This window comes from Rhinichthys klamathensis, unplaced genomic scaffold (genome assembly GCF_029890125.1).
Source record: "Rhinichthys klamathensis goyatoka isolate OS25496 unplaced genomic scaffold, OSU_Roscu_1.1 h1tg000051l_1, whole genome shotgun sequence".
NCBI lineage: Eukaryota > Metazoa > Chordata > Actinopteri > Cypriniformes > Leuciscidae > Rhinichthys > Rhinichthys klamathensis.
The window spans coordinates 702,107-721,919 of NW_026606597.1; the positions used below are offsets into that span (position 1 = coordinate 702,107).

Consider the following 19,813-nt stretch of genomic DNA (forward strand, 5'->3'; position numbering starts at 1 on the left):
TGGCGGCTGCGTGAAATCAGCATATTGGTAGGATCCACAATGCATGGCATAACATGTGGTTAATAGTGGATAATTTGACCTTGTCAAAGTGTCTGTTATCAGCGGATTCTGTTCATGTGTGCCCAGACATTTTAGAAATCCCGACCTGCTGATGTTTTACGGCCGTGTCCGTAATAAAGAGTAGGCCTATGTATGGTAAACCTATAGGCTATAGCTACATACAGTTAGGGTGATACTAAAGGACATAAACCGTGATATAAGATTTTGGCCATATTGCCCATCTCTAAGTCATTTATTTCCTGCGTGACCTGTAAAGTCACGTCCACAAACCTCTTGCATATTTTTTGGTCACAACAGGTGTCACTGTGGCCTCAAAGCTTCAGCACTACCACTCTGAGCTGGATTGCTATGTCTGAGGTAAAACCTGGGTAAAACACTCCCCCCTCATTAGCATACAGAGCAATACATGTATAAATAAAGAAATGTATAAATAAATAAATGTAGACATGAATACATACATAAATAAATGTGAAAATAAATAAAAGTGGAAATGATTAAATAGCCTAAATGAAAAAATAAATAAATGTGAAAAAAAATATTTATACCTAAATAAGGAAATAAAAGTATAGTCATTTATTTATTTTTTGTTTTACATTTATTCACATATTTATTTGTTTGTTTGTTCATTTAGGCTATTTATTCATTTTTAATTTCTGCAGGTTTGGTCCTGCTTAAGTATGTTTGACGGTAAGTTTATCTTCTAGTCGGACAGAAATGAGCCCATATGCAAAATCATTCCACTGAAAAGTAGGCCTATAGGCTATATTTCCCCTAAAAATACATCCTGTTTCGTGTAATTCTGTAAGCCGCGAAAATGATGTATTATAAAACTACTAAAACTGTTTATAAAACTACAGTAGCCTATATTATTATCCCCAAAGAATTAGGAGAGTCTCGTAACCTGTAAACAAACTTGAAATTTACGGTTTACGTGAGCCTATTTGTTGGCGAAACATAGACATTTAAGTTTAGATGGGACTAAATGCAAATAATAGCCTATATTCGTTCTTTATGTTTTGTCTTTGTAAAAAAAAAAAAAAAAAAAAAAAAAAAAAAACTTTCTGCCCAAAAACAATTGGAAGCTAGTGTTTGTGTAATATCTGGCTACAAAATTATGATCACAGGCGTGCTGTTAAACACGTCAGGGATACTCCGTGAATTTGCACTGCCAGTGTGTAAATGCAACTTGACACCGAGAGTGTGTATGGTCTGGAGAGAGTGAAAGTCTTGACAGTGACATTGTTGGCTGATCTGCTGAGGACACAGAGGTAGGCACTGTTTCATGCTTTTTTTTGTCTTAAGATGCACCTATAACGCGATAACATAAAACAGAATTTCAATATGTTATACTACAATTATACATCCGTTTATTTACATAAGTTAACAAATTAATCGTTTCGTAGCCTATATTTTAAAAACTCGAAACTTCACTAGCGGTCATTAAAGACAAGTGTAATGTAATGAGTGCTTTTCTCCGATCTGAGGCCAGATATTTATCGTACAACTCTTTTGGTGAGGTCACATATACAAATCTGTAAATAAATAAAATAGTCTTCATCATGAAGTTAAGAATTAGTTTCATGACAAGTCCTACTTGTATGATGTAAAATTATACAGCTATAGAATTTTGTATCCTAGTGTTTTATGCACCCCAACAAATAATTGCCATACATTTTAGGGCCACATTTTCATCTGTATAACGAATCTTAAGTCTGCACTTATAGAAAGTTCATTAAGGCTGTGTATTTTCTAAGAGTGTGAAAAGGTGTTTGTTGAAGAGCTTAACCTGGCCCAGATCTCTTACTTCTGGTGCCTAGCCCAGTAATCTGGACTTAAACTGCAAGAATGGGGAAGGATGAGACATTTGCTTAACTATAGATAGTTCACCCAAAAATTAAATGTAATAATTTATTTGCCCTCATTTCATTCCAAACATGTTTGTCTTTTTTTTTTTCTCAAGAGAAAGATCAGTTTTGAAGAATGTGAAAGGTGACCATGGACAAAAATCACCATAAATGAAGTTCATACTGCATTAAATTCCAAGTATGTCTATATTCTATTCTACACAATCTTCTAAGTGTTGTGTAGTCATGATAGCTTTTTGTGAGGAACAGATTGAAATTTAGGCTGTCATTCCTTGAAAGTCTTCCCTTGAAAATCTTGCTTCATACACGGCAGTATTCACCATTCACCCTCACTACATTGAAAATATCCGTTGTCTGTTGTAAATAATTGCTTATGGGTTCAATGGAAGAAAGAAAGACATGAAAGGGTGAATATGATGATCACACATTTGAATTCATGAATACATATACATTTTTTGGGTGAACTGCTCCTCTACGCAATTGCCGAACTTTCCCTCTGGTTCAGATATGTTGACCTTTACCATGAGGTAAGGTGAGACCTATGGGGTAAGACAAATCTGAACATAATTATTAAAAGAAATGATAAAAAAAAAGTTTAATATTAATCTAATATGTTCACATATTTTGGCAGATTTTCAGAAACAAGACAACAGTAAACGCACAAAAAAACTATTAACGTGTCCATCACATTCACAGAGAGCTATATCCTTCCTAAATATTTCATCACCTAACAAAAATTGTACACAGTTTGCTAAATACAGAGGGTGCTCATCTTTCACTCCAAATCATGTTACCCCACATTCCCAATGGCTTGAATGAATTGCAAGTTTCACTTACACTGTTTGTGGTTGTGATCCACTCGCTATAAGCAATGTCACTTTTGCTAATGGCGGTTTCTCAAGTTTCATTGAAATGTAGACCTTTGTAGTAGAAAAATATGTTGAGTGTGCTAACATTCTCACTGATATTGTTCAGCTTTACATGCCATTCAAATAAACACAGAGTCTGTGTTGTTTTCACATGGATTTACTCCAGAAGTAAATTAGTTGCCGTGGGTGTTGCCCTTTCATGCTTTGAAGCAGAGATCTTTTCTTTACACTCAAATTCCTTGATAAAACAAGTACTCTACATTTTGCCTGTCAACCCAGTATTAGGTATGATAAATGTCAAGCCCTTTCTCTACAGTAACTCATGGCTGTAATTTAACAGAGGCAAGAGAAGCCAGACTACCAGGCCAGCAGAAATGTGATTTATTGTGTTGGACGTACCCTGAACCTGACACTTAGATTGGTATGGCAGTTAAAAATCATATTTTGTATCTGTTTTAGCTTGTATTCCCAGACGAGAGCTTTCAGCATTCATTAAGTTATTAACCAGAACATGAGTGGATGACACAATTACAGCCTGTAAAATTAGACCGATTTCTCTGTTTGATGAGGAGCTTGCACGCAAAATATCATTGGATGAGTGCAGTTGATCCTCTGTATCTCATGTGTTGCCTTGTGTCAGTGTGTATCAATGAATGTTCACACCTATCTGTGAGCGGTGAACTGGAGCATAAGTCTGTGTGTGTGTGTGTGTGTGTGTGTGTTTTACCGTTATGTGCATCTTGGTGTGTGTGTATGTGTGAACAAGCCTCTTTTTGTCTGTGGGTTTGGATGAAGACCTCTTCCTCTCCTCCTGTCTGAGTATGGTCAGGTTGCAGTGTAAGTGTGAATGTGGCACCTGTGTGCTGTAATCCTGTTGTGTGGGCTTCCCATGCTCCATCGGTCAAAGAGGCTCAGCCTTCATCACTGACACACACGAGGCCCTGGAGTTTAAGCCATCTTCAGTTCTTGCTTTTCTTTAATCATCCATTCTGCCGGTGCATGTCAGTTACCGCTGTACATTTCTGCATCGTACAAACAGTATGTTAAAAGAATAATGTCCGAATTCACAGTATTCATAAAACAGCAAGCAAAAAGGTACCGGTATGACCTACTTCCGGCGAGATTCTAAAGTGTGCATTCAATGGACACTTTACTATCCCATGAGGCCACGGGAGTGGATTCGTGATTACATCCATACACACATTCATGCTATATAGAACTTCCTTTTTTTAACAGTTGCAAAGTACCTAATCAGACAGTTTGCAATTTGGGACGCAGCCAGTGATTCATTTGTGAATTTGACTGCAGCAGTCGACAACTCACAGTTGGAGCGAGTCTCAAGAACCAACCTCTTATTTGATCTTGTCTGACTCAAAATGAGCCTCCTAATAATTCATATGTCAGACTGAACTTAAATCTATTTGAGCTCTATCCTATCTGTTTGACAATCTCTCTATTAAAGCATGTGGATGTTATATTATGTTACTCATTGTCCCTAGTGGGACACAAGGCATAAAAGATTTGCTTCCATTTAGCTCGATTATTTGTGGTGTGCTTGCACCTCTTCCCATGTCAACACTGTGCGTCTCCATGTTGTTTTAGGTCGACCTTGTTTTCTTCTGCCAGATGGTGTTCTCATCATGGCAGTCTTTGCGATTCGATCCTGGTCCATTCTGAGAACATGTCCAAGCCATCGGCTTTGACGACGCTTGATCTCAGGTATATACAACATATCCTCCTGAGGCATCCATTGTGAAAGGCGCTGATCTTGTTCTTGTCGCCCTCAGTAACTCGCCAGCATTCTGAGCCGTACAGCAGGACTTTGTGGTGGTGCTGTATGGACTAGATTTCCAGACCATCTTTACTCTTTAGTCTGGCAAATGCACCGCTAGCTTTTCAGAGCCTTGCTTGCATGTCTTTTTGTGCTGCATTATCCTTTCTGATGAGGCTTCCTAGGTATGTAAAGTTGTTGACATATTCCAGTGGTTCATTGTTGACCGTGATCGTTGCATTAGGGATGGAATAAATGCATATAACTTTGGCATTTGATGGGTTGATGTTCAGGCCCACCTGCATGGCAAAGCTATTCAGCCTGTCAGTCGATGAAGTATGTCAAATATCCACAAAAAAACCCCCAATGTTTCTTTTAGCACTTTCATGCAAATAAGTAATAGGCTATATGTTCTCAGGATATCTGTAGATTAACTCAACTACAGGATTTGTGTACTCTGTCTACCTGGATATATCAGCTTGTCATAGTCCTGGTCATCTTTGTATCCTCTTTTCACTCATTAGGTTTTAATGTTTCACCATCTTCTGTTGTGTCACCAAAAACATTGATACAAAAAACTAAGCTTGAGCACTTCTGGGAGATAGACTTTCTTTGCCTCTGATTTCTCCCTGCTCTCATGAAACCACTCTTAACATACCATCTCATCGCCCATCACTTTATGCTGTGGAGGACAACATCTAATAGTGTCAGAGTTTATGTCTTAATCTCCTCTTCCTCACCATCTCACTCAAGAGCTTCAGGTCATCCAGCTTTAAAAAAAAAAAATGGGGGTTGGGGTGGACTTACATTTACCACTATTTCTCTCTGCGCCTGTTTCAATTGCACACATCTGCCCTGCAGGTGTCTACACTCTTTCCTCTGCCTTACAAGACTGTGGCAGTTATGGGAAACAGGGGCATGTTTCTACACGTGAAAGGCCCCTCTGATGAATAGTGCCTGAGTAGGGGGGGAAATTACAGGACAGAGCATTCTTCAGTTGCTAAGAATTGAAGTAAGACTTGAACATTAAATCCTCCCCTGAGTGAGAGTGTGTTTGAGCTGGTATTTGTCTGTTTGTGTTTGCCCTTTTCTCCATCCAGTCTAGCATGACAAATCTTAATTCCATCATTCTAATTCTGTACCTAAAATTGATCAATTGTGAAATACCTGGCGGCTGTTACGAACTGCTCCGAGACAAGAAGGTTGAGATCCAAATGCAGTTTATTAGAGTAATCCAGAATGGGAATCAAACACAGGAAGGCAGTCCAAACAAACAAACAAACAAACAAGGGTCAGAGGCAAAAATCCAAGAACCAAGAGACAATGAAACCAGTGAGAATGCTCAGAAATGCAGCGCAACAACATACAAATCTTCGCAGTGAGTGATAGGGTGAACCAGGCTTATATGGGGTGAGCTAAACAAGAAAATGAGATACAGGTGAATGTGATAATGGATGAAAAGTCCAGGCAGTGAGTTATGGAAAATGTAGTTTGTGAGGGAATGACAATAGTCTGATGTGGAGTGCCCTCTGGTGGCACCCAAGGGCACTCCAGCTGGTGACCGTTACAGCGGCAGTCAGACATGGAAACAGCTGACTTTGAAACAGTATTACACTGATTCCCATCACTATTTATTATTCCTGTTTGCATGTTAACAATATTACTATTTCCCTTTCATTGCTTCGGTCAGTTTTAAAGAACAGTTGAAATGAGGTAGATGTGCATCATTAGGTACAGTGTAAATCCAGCGGTGGTTTAGGTAAATTCAGACAGTGGCCCATATACAGAAGCATTGAGAGAACAGATGTTCTGCTATAATTCATATACAGCACATTTAATAGTCCATTCAGGACCATTCAGCCTGACCATTGCCGCATAAGGTATGTCAACATTTTTGGGGACTCAGTAAGATTTTTTTTTTTTAATTAACACATTAATTCACCAAGGATGCATTCATTTGATCAAAAAAATTTTTTTTTGGAAGTTTTATAGATTTGTTATGAACATTGAACATTCACTAACTCTTTTCTTTCCTTCTCTATCCTGTAGTCCACTACTTGAGTCAGTATGAATGGTCCCTTAAGTCCCAGGCGGGAACCAGGACCTGACCTCTCCTGTCTGCACCTGTACAACGAGTGGTTGGCATGTAGGCATGAGTCCAGTCTCCTGCCCATGAAAGAAGATCTGGCCATCTGGCTAAACAGGATCCTTGGTAAGAAAATATAAGTATATTAATATTTGCATAACTATTTGCGATTGCTGATTTGCGAACTGATAACGTTTAAGAGATAATTCATCCAGACATGAAAATTCTATCATTTACTCACCCTCATGTCATTTTAGAACTATATGATTTTATTTCTTCTGTGGATCACTAAAGAAAGATGTTTTGAAGAGTGCTTGTAACCAAACTGATTTGGTCACCATTGACTTCCAGTATATGGAGGAAAAAACCGAGACATTTCTCAAAAATACACTGGCTGGGCTCAATCTTTAGGGCAACATTGAGTCTTTTACAACAACCATAAATTGCTTTTGGCAGTTCAACACATGGAAACTTCTAACTAGATCTCAAGTGTGTCAAGGAAAGTTGTAAATGTAAAATTATAGCCATCCCTGGTCACCAATAGGCCCACTTGTTTAATTATCAGTCACAACTCCAGGAGAAGATGGCACTGTACCTTGTGCTTCCCAAATGCAATTTTCTGTACATGTTTTGGATTTCAGCTTTACTGCAGTGTCAGTAATTTAAGTTAGTTTTTCTAATTTGAGTAAAATCTTCTGACTAACAAGGATTCAAGGTTACCCTTTCTCCCATTCCCATTGCTTGGTGTCAGTTCAAAGGATAAAACCTTATTTACACAGTCGGATAAAATCTTGATTAAATCCTACACAAGCCCACAGATATGGATTATTCTGTATCTGCCCATCAGATCAGGAATATCATGGTGTTTACAGACAGCCATTTTAAATAGAATTCCTTAAATTCCTCTGCATCTTGGATCAATGGGACATGCCCTGATGGGACCTTAAAAGAGGAATTGCCTTTCTCAAACAGACCAGGATATGAGCGTCTTATACGAGTCCCTGCGTGTCTTGACCTTTGTTGTCAGAACCTCCTAAGACAACTGGGGGCTGAAGAGGTTTGATAAAAACAAAACACAACATGTAAAGAGATTAAAAAAACACACACAAAACCCTTTAGCCAACAGGCTGGTGGTACTTAAATATAAGTCAAGACACAACAACCTGAGAAATGAGATTAGAAGGGAGACAACATCAGAGTTGTTGTTTTCACCAAAGAAGCTGATGATGAAATCCATCACTGATTAACACACACTTCTCTCCCTCAACTCTTCCTGTTCCTGTTGATCTCAGGGCAAGCATTATGGCTTTGTGGTTGACGGACAGCAGGAGAACTCTTTGTTTCCCTACACACTTCTCTCTAACTCTGAGCTAATGATCATCCCCAGTCATTGTGCACATCAGGATTTCTGTTTTTGTTGTGGTTTCCCTCCGCCGTCACTTCCTGTATCCCCCCTCCCTAGGCCCCCCAGGCCGCCCACTTCCCCTTCACCGTGATGGTTGAGCTCCGGTACCACTGCTGTGTCTGAATCTGTATGTACTTAACACCCAGGCCTCAGGAATGTGTCTGCACAGCCGTGAGAATCTCAGAGCAAGTGTACTTAGAGGATTTTTGGGGCGTCTTCGAGTTGCCTAAGGTACTGAAAACTGATAAATAAAAGATGGAGAAGAGGATATGTAAGGAAGGTAAAACAACAACCATAAAACTTGTATTGTACTGTGTGTACGCCAGTAACGAACCGTGACTCTTGAACCTTGGCCCTCTCACCCCTTTCCCTCGTAGGAAAAAAATCCCTCAGCCTTAAATCAGCCTAGCTTACTGTGTCCTCTTCTAAAATATTGCATGTTACCTTTGACAAGAAAGGCCACAAGCAAACATCAGAGTGAGCGTGAGAGTTATCACCAAAATTAAACAAAAAGTAATAAAATGGAAATCATCAATACAAAGTAGTACTGCATCATCACACAATCAGTGTGTCATTTCAGTGGAATATGGTGACAACTGGCCACAAAACCAACTAAATGTAATGTGAACGACGCATCATGACAGCGCTCAGACCAAAGCACATTAGCGACAGACATTTCCTCATATGTTGATAATTAATCATATCATTAGACTGGCACAGCAGCCGATTAAATGTATGTAACAGACCGTATTAAACTTATGATTTGGGAAAAATGTAATTATTATGCAGAATTAGCTACAGCAAATGTGCATTGTTGCTAAGTCTGTAAATTTACAGACTGACCAGTAATTCTGCAAAATAACTGTTTCCTAAACTAAGGGTACGTTTACATGACAACGATATGCTTAATACGGAGAAGTTTTTCCTTTGAGTTTTCCGTGTACAGACGACACCATTGTCAAAACGATCCCCATTTACACGGATGCTGGATGCTGTTACAGAAAAATGCTGTATTCTGCTGCCAGGCCGTTAGATGGCGATGAAACACGCATGTGCATGACATCATCCTTTTTCAGAGATTGGCGTTTTTGTTGTTTACACGGAGACCGTTTTCAAAGGTTTGCGTTTTCAGGCCACCAAAACGCCGCTGTCGCATAAAAAGTCTTCCGTTTTTAGTTGAAAACGGTATCATGTAAACGGCCCCTAAAGCTTGACATAAAACAGTGGCAGTGGCAGCGGCGGCCAGAATATAATCAGTCATGTAACCTATTAGAATTCAAATAACCCAAACAGCAAACAATTCCAGCAGTAAAGCTTTAGCTTCTTGATTGATTATGTCATCCAGTGTTATTGCTTATAAATGCTGGGATCGAAATGGTTTAAATAAAGCTTTGGCTTTCTGCACAAAATTAAGCTCTGGTGTAGGTCTTCCTCTGCCACTAACTCCAGTTTTTCTTTAAAAGTTAACCTTGAAAACGGCGTGGATGATAAATCAGCAACGATCTCCTCCTCATTAATGTTGCTTGCGGTTTCCGTAGCGAATAACGATCAGCGTTTTTTTTTTTTTCTCGATCGAGTTCCTCACAGCGAGCCAAACACGTCATAAACTTGATCATAGCACTCCCCACCCATTTAGAGGAAAGATATGATTGGTCATTTTTTCCTGTCATTTGAAATCAGTCTGTAATTTCACAGCTGGACCACCAATCACAGAGTTGAAAGCAGATTTGAAGGGTTTATTATTTATTTCCTCAAAAAGATTTAGATGTTTATTGTCAAGTTATAAATTCCTAAAATAACTGTAGAACTGCTGACTTTTTATTAAGAAAGCTTTTACTTTTTAAACGTTATTTAAAAGTTTGTAAATATTATTTTTTACATAGTTTAGGTCCTCTCGGAGGTTCCCCTTGTACTTAGTGTCACTATGCATTTTACAGCTACCAGTTCATCCACTACAATTTAATCAGTGCTTTTATAACGTCACTCTTTATTACTATAAGCCTATTGATCATTCTTTATCTCTCTCCTAATGTTCATTTGTCCCTCTAAATGCTTCCTGTACAGGTTTGGATATAACAGTGGATAACTTCATGGACAGACTAGACACTGGTGTTGTCTTGTGTCAGCTTGCAGAAGCGCTACAGGAGAAAATGATTATGGCCAGCATTGGCAAGGTGCTCATATTATGGGTAGTTTGATCCTAAACTTAATCTTAAGATGTGTCCTAAAATGACCACATAATAAGCTAACTAGAGTTACAATTTCTGTTGTGTTCATAGCCCTTTATTCGGCGCGTGGTTCGCTGGCGGCCTGATGCAGCCTCTGGATCGTTCTTTGCTCGGGACAATACAGCTAACTTTCTGTTCTGGTGCCGTAAAATTGGGGTGGAGCCATCAAATCTGTTTGAGTCTGAAGATCTTGGTGAGTATTTCAAAGCAGCAGCAGATTTCTCTTATCCTATCAAGGATAGTTTTTTTGTTTGTTTGTTTGTTTATGTTTAAGATATTAGCTTGTGAATACTCTTTCTTTGTGATTAAAGGTGGGGTAAGTCGTTTTTGAAATATGCTGTTGGCCAATGTTGACATTTGAAATTTGACAAACACACCCCTTCTTCATTGCTCCGCCTCCAAAAACGCACACTCCAATCCTAACAGCCCTGCTCTGAACCCTGATCCCCCTGCAAGCGAGTCGAGTGCACTAAACAATGACCGCATTCACTAGCAGTCATCAGCTCTGACTAACTGGCCTCCGTTATGCACGCAATCCAAGAGTGGATGTCTGTTTACAGAAGCTCAACAGAATAATGCTTCACGAAAAATAAAGCGCAGATGATGAACGAATGACAAGGAAGCACAAAAAATGTACGTACAGTACACAATAGTAATTACAAACAAGAGTTGGTTGTTAGTTGCCAACAGGACAGCAGCTCACGACACACGATGACACTCAAACCCAGTGTTACTCGCGTGTGGAGCGGAATCAAAGCAACCTCCGTGTGTTTTCAGGCCTTCCCACTTCTCTCTCTCCAGCGCTGGACAGCCTTTCTAATATTAATGCGGGTCCAAAAGTTCTTGCCCAGACATACCGTAACCCTTTATTTTCCAGTGATTTCTTCTGAGCTTTTCTCTTTTGTATTGTGTTTCATCTCTATTTCTGCAGTCTTTCTTCAGTTCAAATCTCCCTCTTGCTCGTTCTCTCTCCTCCTCCACCACCATACACCCCCCTAATGCTGATTGGCTGACACGTTTGTTGTTGTGTCAGACCGACTAAAATCCAAACAGCATATTTCAAAAACTACTGATCCCACCTTTAAGCTGACTTTTCTTTGGTTTCAATACAAGTGGCAATGTGCTTGTACGTCTGAGACTATTCACCAACAATCCTGAGAACTATGGACACATTTTCAGCACAGAAATACCCGTAATGTCCTTGCCCACTTTTACACTTATGAGATCATTAAAGGGTTAATTCACCCAAAATTTTTAATTCTGTCATCATTTACTCACCCTCATGTCGTTAAAAACCTGGAAGACTTATAACATTTTATATAAAAGGTTTTTTTTTTTTTTTTTTTTTGGTTGGACTAACCCTTTAAGTGAGATGTCCAGTTAGAACAGGGCTCAATTCCTCTGTCTCTGTGTCTATGCAGGCTGTCGTTCTGTGGGGCTGTGACCCTAAAGAACTGCTGAATAGCCCAGCGGTATCAATATCTGTGTCACTCTACTGTTCACAGCGTCACACCCTTGGCCCCTGCTGTCCATCACTGTGTGATGAATAATGGAGAGAAAGAGAAGGAAATAGAAATGAAAGGACAGTATGTCAGGGGGAAAAAGGGGAATGAAAAAATAGGGTCAAAGATAGATAGAGAATACAATACAATAATTGTGAAAATGAAAAAGAGTGCACATTGAAAGGTTTTGAGAGGATAGATAAAATAATGCTAGTGTTCAATAACTGCTATAAACGCAACAAAACCCTTTTCTCAGTCTTTTAGCTCTGGTTGTTTTACAGGTTTTTAGGTCATATTACATGAAGAGAGGGCTGATAAAAACTTAAAACCTGAGGGACATTTGCAGTGACAGAAGTTGAACCAGTTTGTCTATCTAACTTTGTGTCTGTGCTTTTCAAAGAGTCCCGCAGTTGACTTTTGTATGTGCCCATGCCTGTCTGTTTAAATGCATTTCACTGTTTAAAACTAAAATTAATGTGCATTTTCCAAATTCAGAAAGAAGTTTAAACCTAAAATTAGTGTACATCGATACCCAATTATTAGGACTGTAAATCTAGCCGACATTTATCATAGTTTTAAAAAATGAGGCTATTTTGGATTTAGCTATTGTTACTTTGTTTTCATAAGGATTCACACATTCAAACCTTGTCAGAATGTTAGGGAGACATATGTCTAATTTCGTTCTTGTTGATACAAGTTTCAACACCCTTTGACCACAAAATTAGCATCTAGGTTTTTTTTTTTTTTTACTTTTTCCACTGTACAACAAAGACAACACTAATGTCACTGCAAACACTACAAAGTTTGTTTAGTGTCTGCATGGCAAAGACTCAAAAATGGGTTGGGAAGCTCATGCAAACATCTTTTAATGTCTTACTTAGTTAGAGGATGAAAATGCTCTTCTGTGTTTATATGGCTACTGTCTCATTAAGACATGACAAAGTCTTTTTACTCAGTATTTTTGTCTTGTTTTCCAGGAACAATATCGAAACATCCTTAAAGCAAGATACATTTTCTTGAAGCTAAATGAAACAAGATATAAAGGCTTTTTTTTTCAGAGAAATCAAACTCAAATTTAGTGAGATGAAGATAAATATTTTGCCAAAGGGGTAAGAAAATAATAATAAAATGATTTTTAAAACTAATAAAAGTGTTTTTTATTCAAGTTTAATTGGAATATATTTGTTTTTGTTTTCTTAAACCTCTTAAAACCTTAAAATTATTATTATTATTATTTTATAATTTATATAATATGCTACTCAAATACATTTATCTTGTTTTAAGGGTGTATAGATATTTATAAATACATATCTTTTTCTTACTCAAAAATACTGAGTAAACAAAAGATTGTTCTCAGTGAGATTCTAGATACAAAACTGAAGCTTCTTTCAGTCATCGTCATTCTCTTTTGCAGGGATATGATAATGTTATTTGAGAGTGTATAATGTTATTTAGCTGAATAGACGCATCAAATGTCTTTTTGCTTCGAGAATCTTTGTATGTGACTATCAAAGCTCGGCCTTGTCCATTCTTACACCCAGGGTAAAGTATATGTTTGTTTTAAACATGCTGATATTATAAGTCTCTGAGGATTTTGCTGTGTGCATATGACAATGTATGTGTTTTACCAGTTCTTCAGAGGCATCCGAGGGATGTGTGCTTGTGTCTCATGCAACTTGGCAGAATTGCTTCAAGGTGAGTTCCTTTGATCCTTTACAGTTGTTTACTATCACGTGTCATCATCATATTTTCATCTCAGTCACAGCTGAATAAACGTTCTCCCTCAGGTATGGCGTTGAGCCGCCTGCGTTGGTCAAGCTTGAGAGAGAGATTGAGAAAGAGGAAGATGAGTCTCTGTCACCATCCATGTTCTTTGCCTCACCTCTACCGTCTCCCTCCACCCCACCAGTTTTTTTCCCTCCTGATCTAGAGCCCCCTGCAATCTCAACCCCCTCATTCATCTCTCCTCCTTCCCCTCCTCTGGCCTCTACCCCTCCCCCAGAGTCCACGTCCATCTTCTCTGACTCAAACACCCAGTCAGAACCTCAGCAAACTTTACCAACTACACCATCACCCACCAGAACACCCGTCAAATCAAAGCCACCCTCTCCGACAAACGGCCTTGCAAAGACTAATGGGAAAAAGAGCAGCGGTAACCTGCTGGATGAGATTGTGAGTACTTTCAGGGTCATATACTGTATGCGATTTCCCAATCCTGAGACTTCATGCTCATTATCAAAAGCATGTCTTTGTTGCTTTGTTTCAGGTGAGGGAGATATCAGAGGATCCACCATGCAAATGTCCAGTCAAATACTGCATTGAGAAGCAGCCAAAAGGCCATTATCGTGTCGGAGACAAAGTTCTCTATGTCAGGGTATGTACCATGTACTGCTCTTTCCACCACAATTGTTACTCAATATTTTATTATTGCAGGTTTCCATTTATTTGTGTGGAAGGATATGAAGCGATATGAAAACTCATGTCTCATTATTTGTTATAAGCATCTACATGCCAACAAGCTTTGCTGTGCTTTCACTGTTTCTTTAGAAGCACAAAAGAACACAAATATAAATAAAATGCTCAGTCAAACTGAAAATACACAGAATTTAGATTATATTAAAACTCAAAATGCCTAAAAGGTCACGTATGGTATTGAGTATATGGTATTGGACAATGCATCTAAATCCTTCAGGGAACAGTTGAATTCTTAACAGACTTGTCACTTTGTTAATTTGGGGTCATATACAAACTCATTACATGCTTAATTAAACATTTTGGAATACACTTACTGTATGTAACACTGTCACATTAATAGCCATCAATACATCAAGCTGTTTGTGAATGTAAATGAGAACTTCCCTTGCTTTTGTCATTTTGAAATGTATCTAGCAATATGAAGTTATGTCATGAAACTCTGGATGGCGCTGGCTAATAGGTCCTTAACTCAATCTGCTTGCAATCACATCATTCTCTATAGGGCGCAGCTGATTGGTTCCTGCTGTATAAGTAGCCAATGAGCTGCTGCTCAACCTTACTTGGTCAGAATTTGCTGTAGCATTTGCAGCGCGCTTTAAGAATCCCTCCACCTTCCCCAGCTCCACCTGTATGGATCTGCTACGGGTAATTCATGTATGCTATATTATACAGCAGCTGCATGTCTTACTTGCTCACAGCAGTGTATCGGTGTATGTATTGGCACTGGCAGTAGCAAGTCCCGTACTTGTTTTGCAGCAGCATAGCAGATCTATTCCGCCAAGACCAAACATCATATCCATTGTCATATCCATTACCACCATGCCAAATACTCAGAGAGTTGTCATGACAGATCTTACTTTATTCCTAGAAACACAAACCAAACATTGAAATCTACTTTTAAATATCAAGTTAAAAACTTGTGTATAAGTCTCTCAACTGGAGGGGAGAATTGAAAGAAATCTTTTTTTCATTTTCTCCAATGATACTATTCAACAACCAATAATTGACACTCTGGGGTCATTTGAAGCAACAAGAGACAAGTTACTTAGAAGGTACTGTTGTTAGACTATAGATCTGCACTTTTTTGTTTGCAAAAGTTGCCATAAAAGTAGAATTAATTTATACGTTGGTTACTGATCGAGTGATTAGTAGCGTGATTGTATTCAGAGACTTAAAGCCTTCGCTCCACCACTCCCTTTTATGATTTTTCAATCAGAAAAATCCTTCAGGGCAGCAGTATGTGTGGCAGAGGAAGAAAAGCAGCTGCTTTCTGTCAGAGATCCAATTAGAGAGAGAGGCTTACTGTAGCACTCAAAGAGAAAGGGAGCTTTTAATATCATTTCTCAACCTTCTTTTCAGTGGAAGGGAGTGGGACATGCTTTTTTTTTGTGACATCCTGGGCTAAAATAAAAGAGAAGGAATATCCATTAGATCATCACAATGGCTGAGCTGTGTAACGGAAGGGGTGAAGAATCGGTGAATCATTAAGAAATACGATTCGTGCCATGTCTGTCATTAATGGGTTCATGAATACTTCTCTCTTTAGATCTGGCTGGAAAGCATAATGCCATTTATAAATAAAGCCAATAAACAATAAAGCCAATCTTATCTTATCTTATTTAAACACAGACTGTTGAAAACTGTTTACCTTTATCTGGCAAAACTCTCCTTTCACGGACACCTCATTTAAATGAACATGGCTAACACATCCTCACAGCCTTTTAGCACTTTTTGTACGTTTGTGTATTTTTGCTATATATGTTCCACTAAGTTTATATTGCTTCGCGATCTGTTCAGTAATTAAGGACATATTCATTATTCATTCTTTTTACATAAAAGGCAGATTAAGGGACAGATATGAATCTCATACAGGTGCGTCGAGGACAGAGGTAGACAGCAAAACAGCCCAGGCCCTGGTGGTCTTGTTTTTGTCTCTATAGCAGCTTGATGTGCTTTAAAGAGCTTTTCCAGTGTGTACAAATTACAGCTAATCTGTTGTTTTTTTTTTAAGTGGGTTACTACTGTTTGCAATCTCAGCCATTTCTTCTAGGCTACTATTGGCTACTTGTAAGCTGCACTTCACTAATATGTGTGTATAATATACAGCCCCATTTTAGAACACATACTAGCTATTTGAACTCTATCCTGGATTTGTACTCAATAGGCCTTTATCACAGTGCTCGTGTCGTCACTTCCAAAGGTGGTTCTGTTCAAACAAGGATATAAAAGCTACAATCTGCCATCTAGTGGTGCAGTGTATTAACAACAGCGCGGTCGCTCTCGTCTCTTTCCCATTCATTTTTCAGTGAAGAAAAAAAAAGACGAGCGAAAAAGACTAAAAATCAATTTCGCTGTCATTATATATGAGATGAGAGGCCTAAGGAGTGTTGTAAATGCGAATAATATGGAACGAGGTTGGAGTTTGACTTTGACCACACAAGCTTTCAGAATAGCATGTAAATTATTTGTAATGGAACACACTGTTCGTCCCACTCCATTCCATTTTTGCATCACCGAATTAATGCGTAGGGCCTTACATACATTTCATTCTGCACTGTCGTCGACTGTTTTTATTTACAGGTCACACGCGCTAGGTTTGACTGACGCGGGGTTTCCTTAAACAGACTCCCCCTCCTCCCTCGCGGCATTCTGTGTGTTTGTTAATTCCGCCTCGCCCTCACCTCTTCTGTCAACCCTGACATTTTAATCTGCTTGGGAACAGCTGAGACTGATCAAACCGCATGGTAATTAGAATTACCCTGCTTGGCAAACGTGCGCGCGCGTGAATAGGCTATATCCCTCTATTAGGATGCATCAAGCTAAAAGGGTTTGGAGGGGTGGGGGGTGCAAAACATATAAATCTGGTTGTATTACCAACCACTTAACAGCTTTGTAATGAGAGGGTCAAGACTGATAAGGTGGAGGGGAGGAGGAAATAGATGACTGTCGTGCCTCAAGGGACAGATAGAGACACGTTTCTCAGGAGACATGACCCTTACTAGTTTCAGTGCCTTAATTTCCTATTTCGTGTGTCTTGTTCATGCTCGGGAGCGGTTGCCGTGGCAGCGTGTGAGCTTCACGCCACGCGCCGTAGGTGTAGTAGGCTATGTCGGAAATGCCCGTGTGTGTGTGTGTGTGTGGATTTTTTTCTGCGATGGTGTTCAGCTGGTGCCGTGAGAGGTGGCGTTTCATTAGGCTTAATGAGATTTTGACTGCACACCACAGTCTCTCTCTCTCTCTCTCTCTCTCTTTCTCTCTCTCTCTCTCTCTCTCTCTCTCTCTCTCTCTCTCTCTCTCTCTCTCTCTCTCTCTCTCTCTCTCTCTCTCTCTCTCTCTCTCTCTCTCTCTCTCTCTCTCTCTCTCTCTCTCTCTCTCTCTCTCTCTCTCTCTCTCTCTCTCTCCGGATCATTTGCCTTTCATCGGATCTGTTGCTGTAGACTTTGAATATTTTATGAAGGAGGAGGGGGTATTAGGGAGATCGTTTTAAAGAAACACAGACACACACAGACAGCAGAAATGGCATTTGTTTTAAACACAAGTGTTTCTTGACTTTCGTCTAAAGGGGTTTGATACAAACTGATTTTTTTTTAGGAAGATCACATTAAATGCCATTAATGTGTAGATTTAAAAAAAAATGTTCCCCCCAATTTTCAATCTTAAACTAAAATTCCTAAAATATTAATTACATAATTTCAGTATTTGTTTTGTGGAAATTATTTATATAAATTAAAATAATAGGCTTCAAAAAACATTACTGTCCCGCAGCATGGCATCATTGTAATCACAATGAACAATCTTGCCCCTAATAAAGTTATTTAGAAGTTATACCGTAATTGTTAGCCAACAACAGTATCGGCGAGTAGTTTCAGATGTAATATGTGATGTGTGAAGAAACCAATAAAACACAATCAAGGTATAGGCTGTATGTTGTGAGCATTATATTTTATTGTGTGTCATTGCTAATAATTGTTAAGATATATAAATGCTAGGATTAAACTGAAAGACAATAGAGTTGGATATCGATAGAGTTCTATCACCACAATTTCCACGTTAGGAATGATAAACACAACACATGCTTTGAGATGTGTTGGAAATAACAGTGTGGTGAGAAAAAGACTGTATACCTACTAACTCTATTGGACATTGTAAGATGAGATTTTATTTTCAAAAAAAATTTACAGGGCTAAAAATGGCAATAATTGAAGAAACGTCAGTGAAATGGTTTTATTGAACAAATCATGTTTTCTCACTTTTACAGATGTTGAATGATAAACATGCCATGGTGCGTGTTGGTGGTGGATGGGAGACCTTTGGTACTTACTTATTAAAGCATGACCCGTGCAGGATGACCATGATCGCCCGGCCTGGAACCAAAACCTGCAAGCCTAGCGGCAGGTCCCCAGTCAAGAGAGAGCTGTCCCGGGACAGTTATATGGTCGTGGGTACTCACTCCCGCTTTAAGAAGTGATGTGACCTCAGTTAAATCAACAGCAGGCTGATTTAGTTTTTCTAGGAGGGAAGCAGCCCAGGTGGCTTGATCTTATATTTTAGGGCAGTGGTCCTGAGCCTTTTTGGTCATCATGACTCACAAATGTGTCACAGGTATGTTCTGATAGAATCACAGACAGCTTATCAACTATTCAGATGATGCAATATATTCAGCCCAAGGTATGCCAATGTTGCTTATTGATCAAAGGGGTGATGAACTGAGAAATCAAATTTTCCTTGAGCTTTTGACATCTAAGAGGTCATCAAACTATAAGAATATCCTGTAAGTTTCAGAACTGAAAACGTCCTTGTTAGTCCAATAAAAGCTTTTATTGACACCAGGTTCAGCAAACGACTCGTTTTTCAAAGTGGGGGAACTATGACGACAAAGAGGATAAAACACCACCCCCGCAGAAGAAGATAAACGCCTACTTCAACACGGCCGGTTTAGCCCCGCCCACCGATTCGAAACTCATTATAATATGCAAAACTGTTATCCACTCACAGCAGTGGGCGTTTACTTCCAAGTCTTCAATGCGAGACGCCCATAACAACCTAGCGTTTTTGAGCTAGGCTCAAAACTAGGGTAGAAAATAGCCTATTAGGCCTACTTATTAATTTTGATGTTTTTGAATGTAAAAACCAAGCGAACGTCATTAGTTGACCTCAGACAACAATATAAAACAATTAAAAAAGCCAGTTCATGACCCCTTTAATGATTATATTAATGAATTTCTGAGTTTTTGGAACATTCTGTTTGCTTTTGTATGATACACAATTTTGGTACTGGGCTTGGGTCACCATTTGAAGTCCAATGTAAAATCTGGCATGATGCAAAGGAATATTGACCTTTGTGGTCGTATACATCTTATAAACATCTGTTCTTTTTGTTCAAAGATATTAAGAATTTCTAAGACATTTTCAAAAGCATAAAGGGCGGGATCTCTAATATTCAATCATTAACTGGGAAGCCAATATTGATTTACTTTATTTTATTGTAACTTTTCATTTTGAATCGATTTATGGCTGTTATGCTGTATTCTGAAGTTTAAGTTTACAAAAAC

The 19,813-nt window shown here is 38.9% G+C and overlaps 1 protein-coding gene across 1 annotated transcript; it reads left to right on the forward strand.

Annotated features, from left to right (window-relative positions):
- The first annotated feature begins 1,267 nt into the window (after positions 1 to 1,267).
- Positions 1,268 to 18,949, forward strand: gas2b (growth arrest-specific 2b). Its single transcript, XM_056247951.1, has 8 exons — positions 1,268 to 1,328; positions 6,615 to 6,777; positions 10,121 to 10,230; positions 10,336 to 10,477; positions 13,418 to 13,481; positions 13,574 to 13,958; positions 14,053 to 14,160; positions 18,520 to 18,949. Exons 2-8 carry the CDS (start codon positions 6,633 to 6,635, stop codon positions 18,727 to 18,729), a joined length of 1,164 nt encoding a protein of 387 aa, XP_056103926.1. The 5' UTR covers positions 1,268 to 1,328; positions 6,615 to 6,632; the 3' UTR covers positions 18,730 to 18,949.
- The last annotated feature ends 864 nt before the right edge of the window (positions 18,950 to 19,813 follow it).